Genomic DNA, 22,366 nt, shown 5'->3' on the forward strand with positions numbered 1-22,366 from the left:
TCCTACTATTTTGTGAAGTCCTTGGTGGATTTATGTAGCTATAATTGACTTAACTGCTTAACCTCCATAGTGATTTTATAAATTACTAATCTACTTTTTTTTTTTTTTTTTTTTTTTTTAATTTTTTTTTTTTTTTCCAACGTTTATTTATTTTTGGGACAGAGAGAGACAGAGCATGAACGGGGGAGGGGCAGAGAGAGAGGGAGACACAGAATCGGAAGCAGGCTCCAGGCTCTGAGCCATCAGCCCAGAGCCCGACGCGGGGCTCGAACTCACGGACCGCAAGATCGTGACCTGGCTGAAGTCAGACGCTTAACCGACTGCGCCACCCAGGCGCCCCTAATCTACTTTTATTGTATGTTATCATTGGCCTGTGAATTTTTTTCCGTTTATAATTCTTACTACTCATTATGGCCATTTTTTTTTCCACTCAAAGAATTGCCTTTAACATTTCTTGTAAGGCTGGTTTAATGGTGATGAGCTCCTTTAACTTTTGTCTGTCTGGGAAGTTCTTTATCTCTCCTATTCTGAATGATAATCTTGTTGGGTAGGGTATTCTTGGTTGCAGGTTTTTTCCTTTCAGTACTTTGAATACACCATGCCCTTCCCTTCTGGCCTACTAAGTTGCTGCTGAAAAATCAGCTCATAGCCTTAGGGGTTTCCCTTATATGTAACTTTTCTTTTGCTGCTTTTAAGATTCCCTCTTTATCATTACTTTTTTGCCAATTTAATTATGTGTGGACCTCCTTGGGTTCATCTTGTTAAGGATCCTCTGTGCTTCCTGGATCTGGATGTTTGTTTCCTTCCATAGATTAGGGAAGTTTTCAGCTATTATTTTCTCAAATACGTTTTTTTCCCCTTTCTCTTTCTCTCTTCTCCTTCTGGGGTCCCTATACGGGAAAGGTTATTACATGTGATGATGTTGCTGAGTTCCCTTAACTTATTCTCAGTTTTTGCTATTCTTTTGTTATTCCACTTAGTGGCTTTCCATTACCCTGTCTCCCAGAATGCTGATTTGTTCTTCTGCCTGCTCTAATCTGCTGTTGATTCCCTTTAGTGTATTTTTAAAATCAATTTATTTATTTATTATTATCATTTTTATGTTTATTTATTTTGAGAGAGATAGGCAGCATGAGTGGGGGAGGGGCAGAGAGAGAGGGAGAGAGAGAATCCCAAGCAGGCTCTGCACTGTCAGTCAGAGCCCACTGTGGGGCTCAAACTCGCAAAACCACGAGATCATGACCTGAACTAAAACCAAGAGTTGGATACTTAATCGACTGAGCCACCCAGGTACCCCTAAGATTTTTTTTTTTTTAATTTTTAAGTAATCCCTATACCCAATTTGGGGCTCAAACTCCCAATCCTGAGATCAGAAGTCACAGTTCCACTGCCTGAACCAGCCAGAATACACTCTCTTGGTATATTTTTAATTTCAGTTACTCAGTTCTTAATCTCTTTTTATCTATCTATCTATCTATCTATCTATCTTTGTTGAAGGTCTCACTGACTCTTTTCTTGAATCCAGTGAGTATCTTTATGACTGTTACTTTGAATTTTTTTTTTCAGGCATATAATTTATCTACATTTCATTTAGCTCTTTTGTTGCAGTTTTGTCCTGTTCTTTCATTTGGGACATATTCTTCTGTCCCCTCATTTTATCTAATTCTCTGTGTTTGTTTCTGTGTATTAGGCAAGTCAGCTATGTCTCCTGATATTGAGCCTATGTCTCCTGATATTGAGCCTTCATAAGGCTTATGAAGAAGAGGTCCTGTGGTGCCCTGCAGCTGAATGCCCCTTGTTCATCAGAACCAGACACTTCAGGTGTCTCCTGTGTGGGTTGTGCGTGCCCTTTTGTGACTGATCCACATTTACCTTCAGTTCAGTTGGCTGCAGTGGTCCACTTTGCCTGTTGTGGGTGCACTGGGCAGCGTTCGGCCCCTGTGCTGCTCAGGGGCCAGTCTGGGGCCACTGTAGGCTTGTGGTGGGTAATGTCTACAGTCAAACCAGATGCCTGTCCTCAGCCCATCTGCTGGGGCTGCAGTCATACTGACCTGCAGGGTGTTTTCCCTGTATTCTCTCTTGAGAAGCTTTCATTTGTGCACAGGGTGGGCTGTCAGACCAAATGCCTGCTCCTAGTCCAGGACTAATTGGGAGGGCACATTCTCTGCACTGCCAGCTATAAAGTTTGCTGCTAGGACTGCAGGCACACATGTATGTGATTATCTTCCCCTCTTCCCAGGGTAGGAGTCGCTTTGGAGTAACACTGGTCCCTGTTGGGGTTGCTTGTACGAAGACTTAGGGGAGGAGTGCTTTGAAGTGACACCTGCCAACTGGGTCCGGTTGGGTAGGGTGGATCTGAAGGAGAACATTTACACGGTGTCCAGTGCTAACAGGATAGATGGAGAGTGTTCATGCCGGTTCCTGCAAGTGTCTGGCTATCTAGGTTTGCGCAGGGGGAGAGAAATGGTGCCTGCCAGCATTTTTGTTCTTAGAGAATTCTCCTAAGTATCCCTGTCTTTCCAGTGCACTTCGGAGATTAGCAAATAAACCTCCTTCAGTATATGCCAGGTGCTTTTCAGGCTGCTGCTTCTATTGTTGTATCTTGTTGGGTTATTTGTTATGCTGTCTCTTTAAGGGTGGGGACTATTTTTTAATCTCCCTCTGGGTGTCTCCTATAGCTAAACCCAGTTATTTTTAAAGTACCTGGAGTTAAGCCCTGCTGATTGCAAAAACTTCCTAAATTAAGTCCCACTGGTTTTCAAAGCCAAATGTTACAGGATTTGTCTCTTTAGGGCCAGGTGTGGTCTGATCCTTCCACTTCTCTGTGCTTGTGATGTCCCTCCTGTTTGTGGTTAGTCTGTGGAGACATGGGTTGGTGGGGATGGTGGAGAGGATGAAGGGTCGAGGAGAAGGAGTGGGGATGGGGAGCAGAGTTTGGTTCCCAATTACATCTCTGCCTGTCCTACCCTTTTTGATGTGGCCTTCTCTTTACAATTAACAGTGGAAAGTCTGTTCTGCCAGTCTTTGGGTGATTTTCAGAGTTAGTTGCACTTTTGGTAGCTGTTATCTCAGTGTGTCCATGGGACTAGGTGAACTCAGGATCCTCCTACTTAGCCATTTTTTCCAGAACCTCATCAGTTTTTTTTCTTTGTTGACTTTGCCTGCTTCTTAAAAACACACTCAAATAACTTACTGAAATTGTTTTCAGCCTATAACACTCTTGTGAAACAGTTGTTTTAAAAGCCATCAATAATCTAGGTATAAAATCCTTAAGTCATTTTCTTGACCAGTTCCCAATACCTGGTACCTAATATTTCTTTCCTTAGCTCCCATGTCATACTATCTTGGTTTTCTTCCCACCCTACTGGCCATGATTTTGCTGACTTTTCTTCCTTCTGCTTCCTATATTTACAAATTCTTAAGGTTAATTTTTAGTCCTTTTTTTTTTAAACATTTTCTTCCTTAATAACTTCATCCACTCAGACTGTATTAGCTTTTACCACTATTGGGGGAACTTCTAAGTTAATATTTCTAACTCTGTCAACTTCCATTTTCACATTTTAAATTATTGCACATTTCTCTCTGACTATCTTGCTGAATTCTCCAATCTAGTATACATGTATAAGGCTGTTATTTTAGCCCTCAATCCTACTACTCCATTATTTCTGTTTACTTCTACTGTTATTGAAATACACAAGCCCAATGTCTCAGTCATAAGGCCTTGCTGAACTCCATTCCCTCTCCCTCATCCACGCTGTTGACAGAGCAGATAGATTCTAAAAAAAATTTTTTTAATGTTTATTTATTTTTGAGAGACAGAGAGAGAGAATGAGCAGGGGAGGGGCAGAGAGAGAGGGAGACACAGAATCCGAAGCAGGCTCCAGGTTCTGAGCCGTCAGCACAGAGCCCGATGCGGGGCTCAAACTCACGAACTGCGAGATCATGACCTGAGCTGAACTTGGATGCCCAACCAACTGAGCCACCCAGGCGCCCCCAGATCAGGTAGATTCTATTACTTGTGATTGTCAAGACACTTTTGTTTTTCTCCCATAGATGCCAACATAGATGAAATATATATTTTTTAATGTTTATTTTGAGAGAGAGCGTGTGTGCATGTGTGCAAGTCAGGGGGGAGGGGCAGGGAGAGAGAGAATCTCAGGCAGTCTCCACACTATCAATGCAGAGCTCACGGACCGAGAGATCATGCCCTGAGCCAAAATCAAGAGTTGGACACTTAGCAGACTGAGCCACCCAGGCGCCCCTAGATGAAATCTTCAAATTGTCTCACATCTGTTCTGGTCTTCCTTTATTTTTTCCCCTTCAAATGATTCTCCATTCCATTACCAGACCAATCTTTGTTCAGAGAAAGTGTGAGTGCATGCTGCCTGCTAGTGCTGTGCTACATTCTGACACTGCAAAACTGATTGACAGTTCAGTAGAGATACATAGATAGATATATAGAAGGTATGACATAGTAAATGCTACGGTCAGTGTGTGCAGAAGGAACCATAAATTCTTTCTGAGGAAGATAGGAAGGCTTTATAGGAAGAGTAACTTTTGGAGTGGTTCTTGATGGATAAATAGTAGTTTTCTAGAGAGAGAAAGGCATTTCAGACAAGGGATATATGTATATATGCAAAGACAGGCAGACATAAAAGGTCATGGTGTGTATAAGGAATTGTGATAACTTTTAGTGTGGCTGGAAGAGTAGTTGTTAAGGAAGGTGAAAATGTAGTTTGGAGCCAGATTGTAAAGGACATTGTATGCTATGTTAAAGAATTAGAATTTCATCCACACTGGAGAGCAGCACAACTTTAAAGCAGATACTGTTAGATTTTTTTTTTTTAACAAATTTTTTTTTTTTTAGTGTTTATTTATTTTTGAGACAGAAAGAGACACAGCATGAACGGGGGAGGGGCAGAGAGAGAGAGGGAGACACAGAATCGGAAGCAGGCTCCAGGCTCTGAGCCATCAGCCCAGAGCCCGACGCGGGGCTCCAACTCGCGGACCGTGAGATCGTGACCTGAGCTGAAGTCGGACGCTCCACTGACTGAGCCACCCAGGCGCCCCAGATACTGTTAGATTTTTTACTTTTGGTGACAGCATGGTACATAGAAAATACTATTTTGATGAAATAAGGCTTAATCCCTATAATTTGACATCTCTGCTGTTCTCCATGACTTTCTTGCATATGTTCTATGCTTCAGCCAATTTGGGCTATTAGCATGGGAAAGTCCTTGTGCTTTTCTGCCTCTGCTTGATTATTGAATTTCTGTCATCTTCCAAAGCAACTAGAATGAAGCCTTCTTCTCTCAGCTAGAGATGAACACTATATTCTCTGAGTTCTTGTAATACTTCTTATTCCACGTGTGGCAATCAGCAAGTGTATTAAAATCATAGCTTAGTAGTTAAGGAGTGTTGAAGCCAGAAGAACAAGATTTAAATCCTAGTTGTGTCATGTACTGTTTGGACAAGCTACTGTTTTTCTAAGCTTTTGTATGTTTTAAATAGGAATAATAACACCTACATCATCAATCTCACAAACATTGACGTGAAAAGGAAATGAAGTAATGATTGTAAAATCCTTAGCTTTATAGTATTATACAGTATATTCTATTGCAGTATACTGTATAGAAAGCATAAGGAAAATCCAGTGCTGAAATAGTGTCTGAAGGTGAAAGCATAAGAAGTTGGAGGTCCTCAATGACAGCCATGACATTTTAATATTGAGAACAGGTTTCTAATTAATACCACCTTATGTGTTAGGGAGGAAAGGAAGAATGCAAAGAATGAAGAGAATTAGCAATTGCTTGTACTGCAGGGTGCGCTGATTGTCAGTATCTTGTACACAATAGTCACCATTTTGCCACTTGGCATTTGCACGCCTTCTTCAGTTCTACTTGGTGTGTGGCGTTGGTGAACACATGTATTGAAATTTGAATAAACATAATTGTGCTAGAGATAAATTATTCGATAAACCATCGCCTTTTTAGTTTTGTTACCCTTTTAACATGTATAAACTAGGAACATTTCCATAACAGATTGACTTTCTACATTTTGGATCAGAAAGTATTATTTCTATATAGCCTTCATTCGCCCTTATTGGATAATCCTTTGTAAAATTGGGTACGCACCTGTCTACCTCTGCTCTCATGGAAAACGAATCTCCATTTCCTGTTACCCTCTTTCCCCTGTCTTCCACATTTCTCACTTTGCCCTCTTGCTGCCTTGTTTTGTCACAGAACTCCACACTGGTCCATCCTGTCCTATCGTGCAGTGAATTTAAAGTTATCGCCCTTTCCCTGCAGTTCCAGTCCCTTCTAATTTTCATAGAGTTTGGGTGAGAGCAACTTTATAAACCATTTACATTAATGCTTTGTATCTCTTTGTGGCTATTCAACAGATGAGGCTTCTGCTGTCAACTTGACCTCGTGCCTCAAGGCAGTGCTTGCACAATTAGAGTCTGTGGATGACCTGCCCCACAATTTTCTGGCTGGGCTTGTTTAAAAGGTTTAGATTCTAAGGCCTCACTCTCAAAGATTCTAATCATTGGCTAGGTCTAGAGTGACATCCAGGACTCTGCTTTTAACATGAATTCCCAAGGTGATGTTTATACTCCCAAGACGATTGGGAATTTCAATTGTAATTGTGATTGGGCCTTGATTTTAATATATATATTTTTTCTCCCTCCGAACTTTGTGGGGTTCATTTTTTTCCTGTGGCTTTTTCAGAAGCAAAGGTGAAAACTCCAACAACCTGTTCATTTAAAGTAGAAGGGGCTGCTGCTTACTATTGTATTAAGTCAAAAAACAAACAGAAAACATTTGTTACAAGAATACTCTATATCAAGCAGATATGGATTTTAGTCTTGGCTTTTTTAGAGTCTTGTCAAGATTATTGGGTTGTACCCTGGAAGACAGCTGGAAAAGGAAACTCAGAAGCTTGGTTTCTGTTGAAAAATGGCATACAGACTTTTGGAGATATTCATGTTTCTTTGTTGTTTGCAGAAATGTAAGACTGTACCAGAAATGGTCTTTGGTCACTTACAGATTGGTCAATTCAACATGATTGTGATACAATTCCTATTCCAATTACTAGCAAACAGGGAGGAAAACAATAAAAGTGAATTGGCATTTTCCAGCTGGTGGTAGACAGTCTGGAATTCTCTGCCTAAATCGCCATATTGATTAGATTTCAAGCGGACAGTAGAGGGAATAATTTAAAGTATAGATCAGGGAGCTCACGTGGTCAAGGGAAGTGTACATCCTTGTTCTTTGTCTTTTGCCAAGACAACTCCCTGATACTAATTAGTACTTTTGTACTTGTTACATAGACTAAGACATGAAGGTAAAAGACAGGATAGTTGTGTCTTTCTAGGCCTTCGGAATGGCAGGTACCAGGCTTTTGGGAGTATGTGCTTATATAACATAACTGCCCTAGCATGAAATACTTGGAATTTCTTTTTTAAAGAGATTTTTCAAACAATAATGAATTTCCAGTTAGAATTTGGTGTGTGTGAAGAAAGATTGGGGCGTAAGGGAAGTCATCCCAGGAGCCTCAGTGAGTAGTGAGTGCCAGATTATTCTGTCAAGGTGTAAGACTGGCTTTGCCTTATTTGCCCCAGGCCTCCCTTCTTTCCCTGCTTCTTTGTGTCTCTGTCTATAAGGTTCCTGCCCCTCTCCCCCATACTTATACATTCCTTTTTCTTCCATTCATTGATTCATAGCAAATGTAATAGGATTTCAACCTTGGGGACACAATTTTTGACCTTTGAATTCAGGTTTTGAAAAGTTTCTTCTGAGAAGTACCACTTTTTTGTGAACTCTAAAGAGTTGACTGTAGCAAGTTAAATACATATTTTGTTTGCTGAATATTTGAAGCTGATTCATTCTGAATGGAATTCTATTATTTAAAAAAAAATTGTGGGGATTGCTAAGAAATCCAACAGTGGGTTTTATAATAAACCATCATGGAATATCTATGTATATGTGAAAGAAAGAATTGTTTTCTTGAAGAGAAACTGCACTGAGATTCAAGGGCTGAGCAACATATTTGCTTCAGATACAGAGTTGCGGTAATCATACCTTTTTAGTCCATGGTATTTGCATAATAGTATAATACTATTAATAAAATGCTAATAAAGTAGCATAACACTATTTAATCAAATTAAGAATACATACACAAAGTAACACTGCATATTTTACAAAACACATACACATATACTCGAGAACATTTATGGATGCCCATGGAAGGGGGCAGATAGGATTAGAAATCAGAGATGGAGGAAAAGAAAAGAGAGGCCTCTTTTGTTCATAGACAAATGCCATGAACTAAAAAAATAGTATGTTGTAGATCTTTTACCTGTTTTCTCCTTTTGTGTTCTCTGCTGTTTAACCTTTCTATGTTTCTGTATATGTATCTATCTTCCTTATTGCTTTTGGTTGCTGCATGTTCTTTCACAGAATTTACTTAACACTTATCCATTCCTTTAGTGATGCCTCTAGCTACTCTTACAAATAATGCTCCAGAGAATATATCAAAGCTATTCCCTTATGGAACTGTCTGTGAATTCCTCCTGAGTATAAACCCAGGAGTTGTATAGCTGGGTCATAGAAATGGCATTACCTATGAAAACTTAGCACACGATTGATCCATGGAGTAGTTTATCAGTAATGCATTTGGGTTTCCTTCTCCATGTTCTTGCTAACAGTGTTCTCTGTCATAAATCTTATATTTAGTCCATTTTACACTATCACATTGGAAGAAATTAGAAAGTTGATTAATAATTTATCACGTGCAAGGACCAAATTTTTATTATGGCCACTAGAGATTTAAAACTTATAATGAGGATGTGGAAGGAAGATTGAAATTCATGTTGAAGTTTAAAGTGTCACAGAATCATGTCCATGTTTTGCAAGGAGAAGGTATACTGTCTAGAGGTAAGGGATATTGTTGAACTGTCCAGAAACGTAATCTTGTCAGGATACCAGAGTCAATCATATTCAGGTGGTCTGTCTTGTGTAAACTATCTTCATTAGTGACCAAAGTTAATTAGAATGCCAATAGACTAATTCATGGTGAAAAAGCAAAATTATCAAACCTGGTAATTTATTTGGTTTATTTGGTTCAGTTGGCCACTTTTTCTTGGTAGAAAATAAAATATAATCAGAAGAGTTGGTTGGTGAGTTTTATATCAGGGCAAAAGGAAGTATTCTGTGATTCAGATGTTTGATTGTATCAAGCTATCGAAGCCTGATGACATCTATTTTCTAAGTCAAATGTTTTAATAGTCTTGGAGTCATGAGATTTGTAGCAGTGTTAAGTGACGATAATTTATCCATACCTTTAAAAAATTGTTTTAAGTTTATTCTGTGAGAGACGGGGGGCGCAGGAGAGAGAGAGAGAGAGAGAAAGAGAGAAAGAGAGAAAGAGAAGCCCAAGCAGGCTCCACATTCTAAGTCCAGAGCCCAATGTGGGGCTTGAACTCACGAACCCTGGAAAGCATGATCTGGGACAAAATCAAAGGTTAATCATCTGAGCCACCCAGGTGGCCCTTCTATGTCTTTTAAAAAAAAAAATTTTTTTTTATTCTTTTTTGTAAAGGGGCTTTCTCTTATAGTATACATAAATTATTATACTTATAACTAAGTTACTTAGATTAACAAAAGAGAATTAGTTGCACTGTTAGATTGAGGCAGTAAGTATTGTAAATGGTTTTACATAGTTTTGCTATTGAATTTTTAGAAATAATTTTGTAGGAATTATAGAATAGACATGATATTTAAATTTATTTTAAAACATGTATATTTTAAATTAAATTTAGAATTCGTGTTCCATAGTTTTTCTCCCTCATTAGGCCTTTATATTTCTAATGGTAACTTAGCTTCATTTTTTTTTTTAATAAAAGAAGTTAGGATTATTATTTCATTTGTAGGGATATTTTTGTAAAAGATCTTTTTAGGGATATATTTGTTGATCAGTTCTTGGTATCTCAACTCTTTATTTACTTCACTTTCATGATTTCCTTTAGGTTATCTTGGTCCTAAGGTAATTAAGCACACAACCTGATAGTAAGGATTTTTAATTAGTACAAAAAATCCTGAAAGTTTTTTTAATGTTTAACTTCTACATTTTGTACTACATGTGGGATTAATTTGAATTTATCTGATGCTGAGCATGGTTTGTTAGAAATCCAGCATCGAGGCTTAAGTTTCATACTTCAGTTTTTATTTTCTAAAAGCTCTGAGATCATAGTACCTTTTTCTCATTGTTTGAATTAGAAATGATAGATAAAAATTTGATTTTCATCAGAACTAAGTAATAGTTCTATTATTTTATACTAATAATATATCTTTTATTAGTTCTATTAGTTTATACTAATAAACTATCTTTTATTAGAATTTTGATTATTGGAATTACATGGAAAAATTCTTTTTTTAGTTATCACTTAACTGAGTTTTTTACTGCTGAGCCAAAATAAAATTAGGTTAAAGCATGTTTTCCTTTTCCTTTTTTTCTAGTGAAAAGTATAATTAGAAATAGCAGTGGTAGAAATCATGCATTTATATCAGGATGCTTGAAATTTATTAGTATTAAAGGAGTAGTAATCTATGTGTATATAGAGACTTAAGTGAACATCTCCCAATTTAAGAAAAGATCTCTGGTTTTCATAATAATAGTGCTAAATCTAAATACTTCAGCTAAAAATTGTGCAAACCACAGCACTGGGAAATAATATATATATCATGGGAGAATACTGCCACCTTGTGTATACATGATGCTACATTATGTCTCCATTTTCTTTTGTTATGCCAGCTAAAACAAAGTGCTTCTTCACCATTTGGTACTGTGGTCAGATATGTAAATGGTTAAAACGTTTGTTTTATTTTTTTCGTGTAACAAAATCAAACGGACTTATCTTTTTTCTTGGCAGATGGAAGGGTCTTATATTTTGAAGACCTTAAATTTAGTGTAAAGTTAGCTCTAAGAATTGGAAAGTCTGAGGGATCAGTCTGGTTAATTGATCTTTGGGGTCAGTAGAAAATTGAATCTTTTTATTTGAATCTTATGGAATGTTGATATTTCTTTGATCATTCCTCATTTTAGTGCTTGCCATGGTTTTGGGATCATTATTCTGAATGCCAGAATTCATATACTATACATAAAGGAAGTGAGGGCACTGGGGTTCCTGACGTCACCATAGTCCTTGATTTTCAAATGTTTCCCTTAAGATCAAGTGCAGAAGAATGGCTATAATAATAACAGGTAATAGTGCTTTGAAAAATATTGATGTCAAGGAAAAAGGGTTCCTTTAAATCATTTTGGTTACTTGAGGGCATGATTTGGTGGGTTTAAGACATTACCTTTCTAAAGAGGAAGAGTCACAAGACTGGGGGTTCCCTTTCTGATGCTTACAACTAGCTTAGCTGTGTAATCATGAGAGCTTCTCTGGGCACAAGTTTCTTCATTTGAAAAATGAGCAATTGAACTAGGTGATTTCTCAGGATCTTTTTCTTTTAGTTTTAGAATTCTGTGATTGTGTGAGGTTTTACTTTTAACTTTTTTAAAATGTTAATGCTATAATGCCCTTCAAGTTACTCATTATATTTTCTGTATAAGAAGTTATTTTGAAAGTTTAATGTAATCACATAGTTGTGTTTAACTGTCATAGAATATATTAGTAATTTGAAGGGATACCTGTGTACCAAAGTTTAAAACCAGAAGCCCGGGAAATTCACCTACTTTTTTATTTAACACATGGGGTACTTGAAGATATCAGAAGATTGATTTTGGGGTAACCTAGATTTTAAATATATACTATTTTAAGCAACATAACACTGTTTTGGGAGTGTGGGGGGTACAAATGGATTCCAAATGCTTACATTTCAACTTCTGGGATGGCTCTAAAAGTTGTTATAAATATGGTAAGCCCATATCATGGGCAGAATTTTCTAATTGAGACGAAAAGAGAGAAAAAAGTAGCTTTAGCCTATAGTTGAAAACTTGGGAATTCTTTGGGATATTACCCAACTGAAAATTTAAGGCCAGTGATTCTTCAGAATGTAAATCTTTTCATTTTTGAGTGCACAGCAGCAGATATTTCCTGCTTCCCTTGATTCATTTTTCTTGTGCAGTGCCAAGAGTGAACACATGTAGTCAGGTTTTGCTTTTTACTTTGAGGCCATATGGGAATAATTGTTTAAAATTCTACACATAATTTTAAGGCAAAGGATTCTCATTGTTAAGTTATGTAAACATGCCAAATTTAACATCTGTACTGAAATAATTTCCCAGTGCCTACTGATTGTAATACCAAAGCAAAAGAACTATATTGGTATGTTTGCATTTATTTTGTGTAATACCAAACTGTTGTTTTATAGAATACAGCCTTCATGACAAATGTTTAAATTCAGTATTAAAATGCATTTCAGAAATGAAAATTTATGCACATATTATAAAACATTAAAGATATTACTTGGGTACCTGGGTGGCTCAGTTGGTTAGGCCGCTGACTTCGGCTCAGGTCATGATCTCGCAGTTTGTGAGTTCGAGCCCCGCGTTGGGCTCTGTGCTGACAGCTCAGAGCCTGGAGCCTACTTCAGATTCTGTTCTCCCCCTCTCTCTACCCCTCCCTTGCTCACGCTCTGTGTCTCTCTGTCTCTCAATAATAAATAAATGTTTACAAAAATTACAAAAAAACATTAAAGATGTTAATTAAAATGTACATATATATCATCTTCATGTAAATTATTATGGAAATATAATAAAATATTAAGTGAATTATATTTCATAAAAGTGAAGAGAATTATGAAAAAAGTAGACAGATGATATCTTATTCAGTTTTTAGAAAATGTAATCTTAAGAAAATGGGTATGTTAGTGGTGATATTAGCCATGAGGTTTTTCTGTAGAGATTTTTCCAAAGCTTTCTTCCATAACCTCCCTCTACAATGAGGAATGTGAAATTAGAAGAAAATATTGGGCAACAGTTCATAACAGGCTCATCTACAAATCCAGTCTCTGGATTGATACTCTTGAGATATTTTTGAATAGTTTGTTTTTATATAGGGACTATAATTTTTATTGATAGCAACTTTAGTTTTTTTTTTTTATTTTTTATTTTTTTTTATTTTTTTTTTCAACGTTTATTCATTTTTGGGACAGAGAGAGACAGAGCATGAACGGGGGAGGGGCAGAGAGAGAGGGAGACACAGAATCGGAAACAGGCTCCAGGCTCTGAGCCATCAGCCCAGAGCCTGATGCGGGGCTCGAACTCACGGACCGCGAGATCGTGACCTGGCTGAAGTCGGACGCCTAACCAACTGCGCCACCCAGGCGCCCCAGCAACTTTAGTTTTAACAAGATTATGCCTGGTCTCTAATTTTCTTAATCTTATGTATGACCTTTACTTGGTTCAGTTTTGTTATGTTGGTGTTCTACTTGTGTGAAAAGCCTTTGAATTGGATGAAGAATTATGATTGTAATAAAAAATTTGCTTGTCAGTTGTCATTTTCTTCTTCCTTGGGAATTATAGAGAATTAAAATGCTTTTTAATGAGTAAATCTTTGTTTATTTTGACATTAAAAAAAACTGAGATATAATTGACATGTAATTAATTTCAGGTATACCACATAATGACTCAAAATCTGTATATACTGTGAAATTATCACCACAGTAAGTCTGGTTAACATCCATCACCACACATATTTACAGGTTTTTTCTTGTGATGTAGTTTGAAATTTTATTTTTTTTAATTAAAAAAAATTTTAATGTTTATTTATTTATTTTATGTTTATATTTATTTTTGAGAGAGAGGAAAAGACAGTGCGAGTGAGGGAAGGGCAGAGAGAGAGGGAGACACAAAATCTGAAGCAAAATCTGAGCTCCAGGCTCTGAGCTGTCAGCACAGAGCCCGACGTGGGACTCAAACCCACGAACCATGAGATCATGGCCTGAGCTGAAGTCAGATGCTTAACTGACTGAGCCACCACCCAGGCACCCCTATTTTGAAATTTTAATGCAGCAAATAATTTCTGTGTAGAGAAGAGTTTTGTTTTCTTCAGCATAGACTGCATAATTGAATTTGCAATAAGATTTGTTATCAGTTTATTTCAGTAACCCAGATATACTAGGGCACCATTCTAAAACGCAGCATTAATAATAAATGCTGACAGAGTACTTCAGTACTTCAGTGTGGTTGCTTATTGTGTTCTGCACAGGTCCAGATCTTATGTAATGTTCAGAATTGAATCAATTATTGATTTGGATGAAAATGCTTTTTAAGACAGTGAAATTCAAAATACCATATTGTTTTGGAATACTAAAAACTGGTATAGTCATTAACTGTTACGTTAATATGTAGGTCAAGGTAGAGATTGGTGGTTACATGGAAATTGAAGGATTTAGAATGTTTGTAAACGCATCTCAGATTTTTTTATATACTTTTTAATTAAGTGTCTACTACTAGTTGTGCCATTATTAGTGAACTTATTCTGTAAATTGATCTTTTCATCATAGCAGATTAATAATTGTGATTTTTCTAATATATGCAAAAATTTGTTTCCTATTCAAGTGAGTTTTATTTTAATTACAGAATTTTTTAGACTGTCCTATTATGTAAACTAATAACATGTACAACATGAAGCATATTTGTACTCTAATTATATTTTTCTCCTTTGTTCCTTCTTTTTCCTTTGAATTCATTAAATTTAGTTGTTGCCCTTTGTGAAGCAGGTGCTGCTCATCAGAATGATTCTATATTTGAAATATTAATTAATACATGGACATTTTGATGCATATTCATTCTGTTTAAACTGATACACTGTTAGTGGGATCAGGTCTTTTAAATGATTGTGAAAGTTAATATCAATGATATACTATTCAGTTTTGAGATATTTAATGTAGTCTAATTTATGTATTTTTTTAAATTATTATTAGGCAAGAAGTTATGAAATGGAATGGATGGGGATATAATGATTCCAAGTTCTTCTTCAATAAGAAAGGCCAAGTTGAGTTGACTGGGAAAAGGTAACTGGTTGGTTTATTCTTTTCCTTTTTTTCCTCTTTCTTTCTATAAAAAATTTTAAACATAAATAACAAATGTATGTCATGTTAAATAACAGACATACATAGAGAGGATAATATAATGACTCCTCCCTCGATTTAAAGTTATCAACATTTTGGGGTGCCTGGGTGGCTCGGTTGGTACACCATCCGATTTCGGCTCAGGTCATGATCTCATGATTTGTGGGTTTGAGCCGCGCATTGGGCTCTGTGCTGATGGCTGAGAGCCTGGAGTCTGCTCCAGATTCTGTGTCTCTCTCTCTCTGTCCCTCCCTTGCTTGCACTCTGTCTCTTTCTCAAAAATAAATAAACATTAAAAAAATAAAAAGTAAATAAAGCTATCAACATTTTGACATAATTGCTCCTTTTTTTTTGGTAGTAAATTCCATTGTGTCACTTCTAAATATTTACATATGTCTCCTTTGAAAGTGTAAGGATCTAATATTAGCTAATCATAATAATATCATTATCATATTTCCCAGAATAAGATAATTTTATAATATCTGATTATCCAGTCCACATTTCCCCTGATATCTAAAAAAATGCCATTTTATAGGTAGGTAGTTTGAATCAGGATCCCAAAAATGACTATAATCATCCTACCACCCAATTTCCATGCCACTGACTTGTTCAAAGTAACTCCCAGCTTAAGACTGGGAATTTAGGGGCACCTGGGTGGCTCAGTGACTTAAGTGTCTGACTCTTGCTTTCAGCTCAGGTCATGATCTCGTGGTTTTGTGAGTTCAAGCCTTATGTCAAGCTCTGGTTGGGATTCTCTCTCTCCCTCTCTCTCTGCCCCTCCCCCACTTGCACTGTCTCCGTCTCTCTCAAAATAAGTAAACTTAAAAAATTTTTTTAAAAAGACTGGGAATTTACTTTTGGGTGTGGGTTATTATGGATGGTGAACAATTTTAGGTCTTTGTGAATATAAATAGTATTTTTAAAATTAATATTCTGAGACACATTAGGGAAGAAGTGGTGAAGAAAGAACAATCATTTGTGTGATAACTTTCACATTTCTGAAATGTTTTTGGGAATGTGTTGATAAGAATTCTAAAGAATATTTGTATTGTTACTGTTCCAGATGCAGACAGAATTGTAAAGTAAGTTCTTAGTTGATTTTAAGAACCAATCCTGCCAAAGCTGGTATTTTGGGTTTGTCTGTTGAAATCGTTTTGGAAGGACAGTTAGTATAAACACGTAAGATTTGAATGCTGGCTCTATAAATTAAAAATTGAGAGTAGGTAAAAAATAGGATCAGATTTTTTTTTAATCTGTTCCAGGATTGTGTTTTGACTTAAAATCTATTGGGGATCAATATGATTAGGTTAATACTCTTTTTTTTTTTTTTTTTTCAACGTTTTATTTATTTTTGGGACAGAGAGAGACAGAGCATGAACGGGGGAGGGGCAGAGAGAGAGGGAGACACAGAGTCAGAAACAGGCTCCAGGCTCTGAGCCATCAGCCCAGAGCCTGACGCGGGGCTCGAACTCACGGACCGCGAGATCGTGACCTGGCTGAAGTCGGACGCTTAACCGACTGCACCACCCAGGCGCCCCGATTAGGTTAATATTCTTAAAACTTACATGGTATGTCAATATATTGAAATACCAGTGAGAAATGTTTTATTCCTTTGGAGAAATTCTTTTTCTTTGCAACATAATCATTCCAGTTTTCTGACTTGAACATACTTTGTAACTGAACAAAACCTCGGGAGTAGTAATTAGGAACTAATTGTAATGAAGGTGTGAAATGTACATTTGACACTTGCTTTTTAATAGGAAAAATAAATATTATACGTATTCTCATTCCCATCTTTAAGTTTGACTGGGAAGCATATTGGTGGAGGCTTAGTTCGGAAATTGTATAATTCGGGTAGGAGGAATTTCTGGTTAAAGTTAAATTTACCAGTGTTCTAAATGTTGAAAGTCCCATGTTTTAAATAGAATAATGTCTAATACAGAAACTTATCAGTGTAGAAGCTGGCTTTGCCAAATCTTCTGAGGGGAAAAGAAATCTTCTGAACTTAGAAAATCAACTTCCTCTCCTTTCAGATACTGTCCTCATTTCTTCCTTTCTTTGGATCTTGAGAGAATAGCATCTTTATTTTATGGGAGAGGGCAAATAGTCCCTTATGCACAGTGCTGTTGAAAGCATTAGACACTTACTTCTGTAGGGTACTGTAGGCTATTTAGTGGTTTGTGTTGGAAGCGTATGTGTGTGAAATGAATGATTAGTCACAGAAAATATCTCAAGTAATTACATTTTAGTAGTGCCATGGGTTCAGAATCTAGTTCTTATTTCTGGTGTTCTGACACTTGATTTGTCAGTTTTCACAGAGAGGATCAGGTTTTAGAGGTCTGACATGTGCCACACTCATGGTACACTCATTAAAAACATTAGAACCCCAGTGTATTTATTCATGGTTAGATCATTCCTTTTTCAGTGTACAGAGCACTTGTTAATGCCCTTTCTGATTTTAAGATATATAGAATACAAAATTTGTAATTCAGATGTTGTTCAGAGAGCATAGATTAAGAGCAAAGGAGATTCAGTGGTCTTAAGAGAGATTTTTATCCAGGTTGTAATAGAACCGGAGAATTTTATGTTTGGCTTCAGACTTTGGAAGATTGCTGCTGCTGCCATTCTAACCAGAATGAGTTCCTTAAAGGCCTCATTTCTTTGTATTAACTCCTGAGTTGGGTCCAGTGGGAGAAAGGGGAATAGAATGGGGTGCATCAAACTGGCAGAGCCTAGAAGGGAGACCAGTTAAGTAGATATCAGGTACATTTGCTTTAGTGGAAGGTAGCCTTTGTTCCTCACTACGACTCATCCGGAGGGTAGCTCTCCAAATACAGAAATGGAATTTAAATGCTCTAGGATTAAATACGTACTACATAAACTATTTAATAACGAAAGCCAATAACTAAATAATATTCAGTTCCCATTTTAGTGCTGCCAGAAGTACCATTACCACAGAGGATAATAAACTGGATTGAATTGGATCATAGCTTTCTGTTAACCTAGTCTAGTTTCCTGGGGATAATGGTTGAATTAGTAGATTTCTCTGATTTGTATCAGAAAACATTTACAAACATTCTTAAAGATAATAATAGCTATTTCTTAATTGAATGGCTACTGAATTATCTTAAAATAATCCTAAGATGGGTAGTCATATTTTCTTAAAAATAATTAGGGGATTGAGGGTGAGAGAGGTTAAATAGCTTACGTGAGGTCACCTGCTCAGTGGAAAGTTGTGAGTGATACCCAAATGTTTCTAAGCTTCATTCTTGTGCCGTTTCTGTTGTATTGTGCTTCTGCAGATAACCATACTCATTCATTGTATTGATCTTGTTTTCTCTCCAAACTCTGGGAGCACTTTATGGTAGCCTTCTTTACCCCTATACAGTAGCACAGTAAAGCTAGTCATCTTGTAAAAAATTACCCTGTGACAAAAATTGCTGTTGTTCTAGTGGAAGGCACAGGGCATAAGCAAAATAAGGTTGTGATATTCTTCAAAAAGAAAATGGAATTTGTGACTAGAAAGGATGAGTTATAAGAAAATACTGATTTGAACTGAACAAATCTTTGCCCTCTATAACTGCATAGAAAACATGAATAAAATACCCAAGAATGAAATAAAACAGAGCTGGGGAAAAAGAATTCTTGGGTGCCAGAAACCAAGAGTGAGTTTTAATGAAAATTTATGGGGATTCCATTTCCATTATTTCTGATCCAAATAAATTTTTATAAGCAAATGTGGTTGATTGTATGTAGTTTGGGGAGGGCAACATTGACATTTCAAACCCAGCCAAAGATGCAATTATTATAAGCTGTTTTAGATCTTTGGGAAATATCAGAAGTTTTTTCCTGAACACAGTCTTATCTTTTGAACATATTTGTAATTTGTTAGTTTATAAATCCTTAGTTGTTTTTTTTTTTTTTTTTAAGTTTATTTATTTATGTGGCGGGGGGTCAGAGAGAGAGGGAGAGAGAGGAAATCCCAAGCAGGCTTTGCGCAGTTAGCACAGAACCCCATGCGGGGCTCGAACTCACTAACCATAAGGTCATGACCTGAGGCAAAATCAAGAGTCTGAGGCTTAACTGACTGAGCCACCCAGGTACCCCTAAATCCTTAGATTTATAATCTTGCTATTCTTACTCCTTCTAGATATAGATGAATTGAGTCCTCATGGGTTTAAGCAGCAGAAGGCAATACTTCAGAGCTAATGCTGTAGCTTTCTACAAACTAAAATTTTTGAAAAGTGTCATTTTTCTTGGACTTTAAAGGTATTATACATTAATTGGTGCTTACAAAGCACAAGTTAGTGTTTAGATGGAGAGACTTTGTTTGGGTTTGTTGTACTTTATATTTTCAGTGGTATTAAAGTTTTATCTGATTATAAAAGACTTTTAAATTGCTTAGCAATTGTGGAACCTACTCTGGCATAGATAGTTGTGTGTACTAATATTTTGCTGCCTCTGTGCACTGCCGCAGAGTGAGAGGACTTTGTCTTTAGTCACAGTAAATCTTGATGTACACTTCATTCTTGGATATTTATGTTCACAGAATTTTCTTTCCACACAGTGATTTCTTGGTCTTAAAAGCTTCCCCTGGTTCTATATCTTCTACAATATAGGTCAGTTCTGTCCTGAGGAAAGGTGGTGAGTTGATCTCACCTTATATTTTACAACAAGAACTATTTCTTTTTTTTTTTAATTTTATTTTTAATGTTTATTTTTGAAACAGAGAGAGAAAGAGAGACAAAGCATGAGCAGAGGAGGGGCAGAGAGAGAGGGAGACAGAATCTGAAGCAGCTTTCAGGCTCTGAGCTGTCAGCACGGAGCTCAACGCAGGGTTTGAACTCACAAGCCTTGAGCTCATGACCTGAGTCGAAGTTGGGTGTTTAACCAACTGAGCCACCCACGTGCCCCAACAAGAACCATTTCGTAAAGTTTTCAAACTAATCTTCAGCCATGAGTAAAGATCCATTTAAGAGTCACCCTGTTTCAATAATTGGTACAGGCACCTGGCTTTCCTCTTATCACATTTCTGGCAAAATTTTCCTATTTTTTGCCCATATATTCATCCTATCAATTAAGTGTTTTTGTAGCTTTAACTAAACTAGATTGTAAGTTTCTTAAGAATTGAAGTTATAATATTAATTCTGTGTGTCCTACAATGCTCAGTACAGTCTTATATGAGTGTTATATGCTTTTTATAATTCTGGATATATATCTAAACTATTTTACTGTAATAATCAAGTTGTTCCATAGCTGTTTCTTCAGTTAAATACTGCTGATTCCTTTAACTTTTCTTATAATGTTTCTTTTCAGTCAATTTACTTCTTTGATTTCAAAGTTTTAATTTTTACTTCATGATCTTTTGTGAGATTTTTGGAACCCTTGGCAGTATGCTAGGTTTATGATTATGAAGTCAGGTTTCTTTTACTGTTTTTCAAATCCTAGGGCATTAGATGCAAGAAAAAATACAATTGAAAAATTTATATTCTGACACGGATCTCTTGTATGTTTTGTGCTGGACTTGTAGTTAATGGAGCAAAATCTTAAATAGAATATTCGGTGCAAGATACTTCTTCAAAGTCTGAAATACTGTGCATTCAGATGTAGAAGTATATTGTGTTTATCTTAGTGGTAGAATGTAGTTTTAAATTTTACACGGAACAGTAACACCAACTTATCTGTTAATTCAAGTGTCTTGAAGGTGGTCACCTTTTTATTTTATGGGTAGTGTTATTTGTTAATTAAGGGATTCACAAAGGTCTGATTCTGTCATGAATATCAAGGTTCTAATAACTTTTACAGGGACTCAAATTAATTGTACATTTAACATATAAAGATCCAGCATTAAAACCTAATAGTTCCAAACTGGTCTTTTTGGGGAATATAACTAACACATAGCGGTGGCATATCTGTTATAACCAGCTTTCCAGAATTTGTACTGTTACCTCAGCTGAAATGAAGAAAATTTTATATGCTGAATGACTATCTTTAGTTGTTTTAGCTGTGAGTCTTATACTTTCTTCCATTCCAATTTCTTTAGATTTATGAAAACATATTATAGTACTTCAAACATACCCGTTCAGTTTGATTTTTAGCACTTGTGATTTTTTTTAGCATGAAAAGAAACTTAACTAATTAAAACATATGTGTTCCTTATGTATTTTTTCTCCTTTCCACTGTCATTTTTGTTTTGTTAATGTTTATGTAAAGACTATTTGAACCCCTCTTACACTGTTGGTGGGAATGCAAACTTGTACAGCTACTCTGGAAAACAGTGTGGAGATTCCTCAGAACATTAAAGATTGAACTGCCCTACGACCCAGCAATTGTACTACTAGGTATTTATCCAAAGGATACAAAAATACTGATTGGAAGGGGGCACATGCACCTCAATGTCTATAACAGCACTATCAACAACAGCCAAATTATGGAAAGAGCCCAAATATCTATTGACTGATGAATGGATAAAAGATGTGGTGTGTGTATATATGTATATACACATATACATGCATATGATGGAATATTACTCAGCCATCAAAAAGAATGAAGTCTTGCCGTTTGCAACAATGTGGATGGAACTAGAGTGTATTATACTAAGCAAAATAAGTCAGAGAAAGATAAATATCATATGATTTCACTCCTGTTTGATATTTTAAAAAACAGATGAATATAGAGGAAGGGAAGGAAAAATAAAATGAGATAAAAACAGACAAAGGAGTACCTGGAGGGTCAGTAGGTTGAGTGTCTAGCTTTTCATTCGTCTTAGGTCATGATCCTTGGGTTGTGGGATGGAGCTCCATGTCAGGCTCTGTGCTGACCATGGAGGCTGCTTGGGATTCTCTCTCTTCCTCTGCCCCTACCCCTGCTTGTGTGCTCTCTCTCTTAAAAAAGAAATAATAAAAAAATCATAGAGGGGGCAAACCATAAGACTATTAACTGTAGAGAACAAACTGAGGGTTGCTGGAGGGGAGGTGGGTAGGGGGTGGGCTAAATGGGTAATGGGCATTAAGGAGGGTGCCTGTGATGAGCACTGGGTGTTATATGTAAGTGATGAATCACTAAATTCTACTCCTGAAACCAATACTATGCAATATGTTAACTAGCTTGAATTTAAATTAAATCTTGGAAAGAAACAAAAAGTAATAATATAAAAAGAAAGACTGATTTGAGAATTTTATTTTATTTTATTCTTTCTTCAAAAAAAATTTTTTTTAATGTTTGTTTTTGAGACAGAGAGAGAGACAGAGCATGAATGGGGGAGGGTCAGAGAGGGAGACACC

General features: G+C 36.5%; 1 protein-coding gene across 2 annotated transcripts in view; it reads left to right on the forward strand.

Moving 5' to 3' along the window:
* Positions 1 to 22,366, forward strand: part of AGPS (alkylglycerone phosphate synthase) — a 144,519-nt gene that overhangs the window by 20,348 nt on the left and 101,805 nt on the right. For both annotated transcript variants that reach the window (XM_045480298.1, XM_045480299.1), the window contains exon 2: positions 14,937 to 15,026. In XM_045480298.1, coding sequence (XP_045336254.1) covers positions 14,937 to 15,026 — 90 coding nt within the window. The remainder of the gene's footprint in view (positions 1 to 14,936; positions 15,027 to 22,366) is intronic.

This window comes from Leopardus geoffroyi, chromosome C1 (genome assembly GCF_018350155.1).
Source record: "Leopardus geoffroyi isolate Oge1 chromosome C1, O.geoffroyi_Oge1_pat1.0, whole genome shotgun sequence".
Lineage (NCBI taxonomy): Eukaryota > Metazoa > Chordata > Mammalia > Carnivora > Felidae > Leopardus > Leopardus geoffroyi.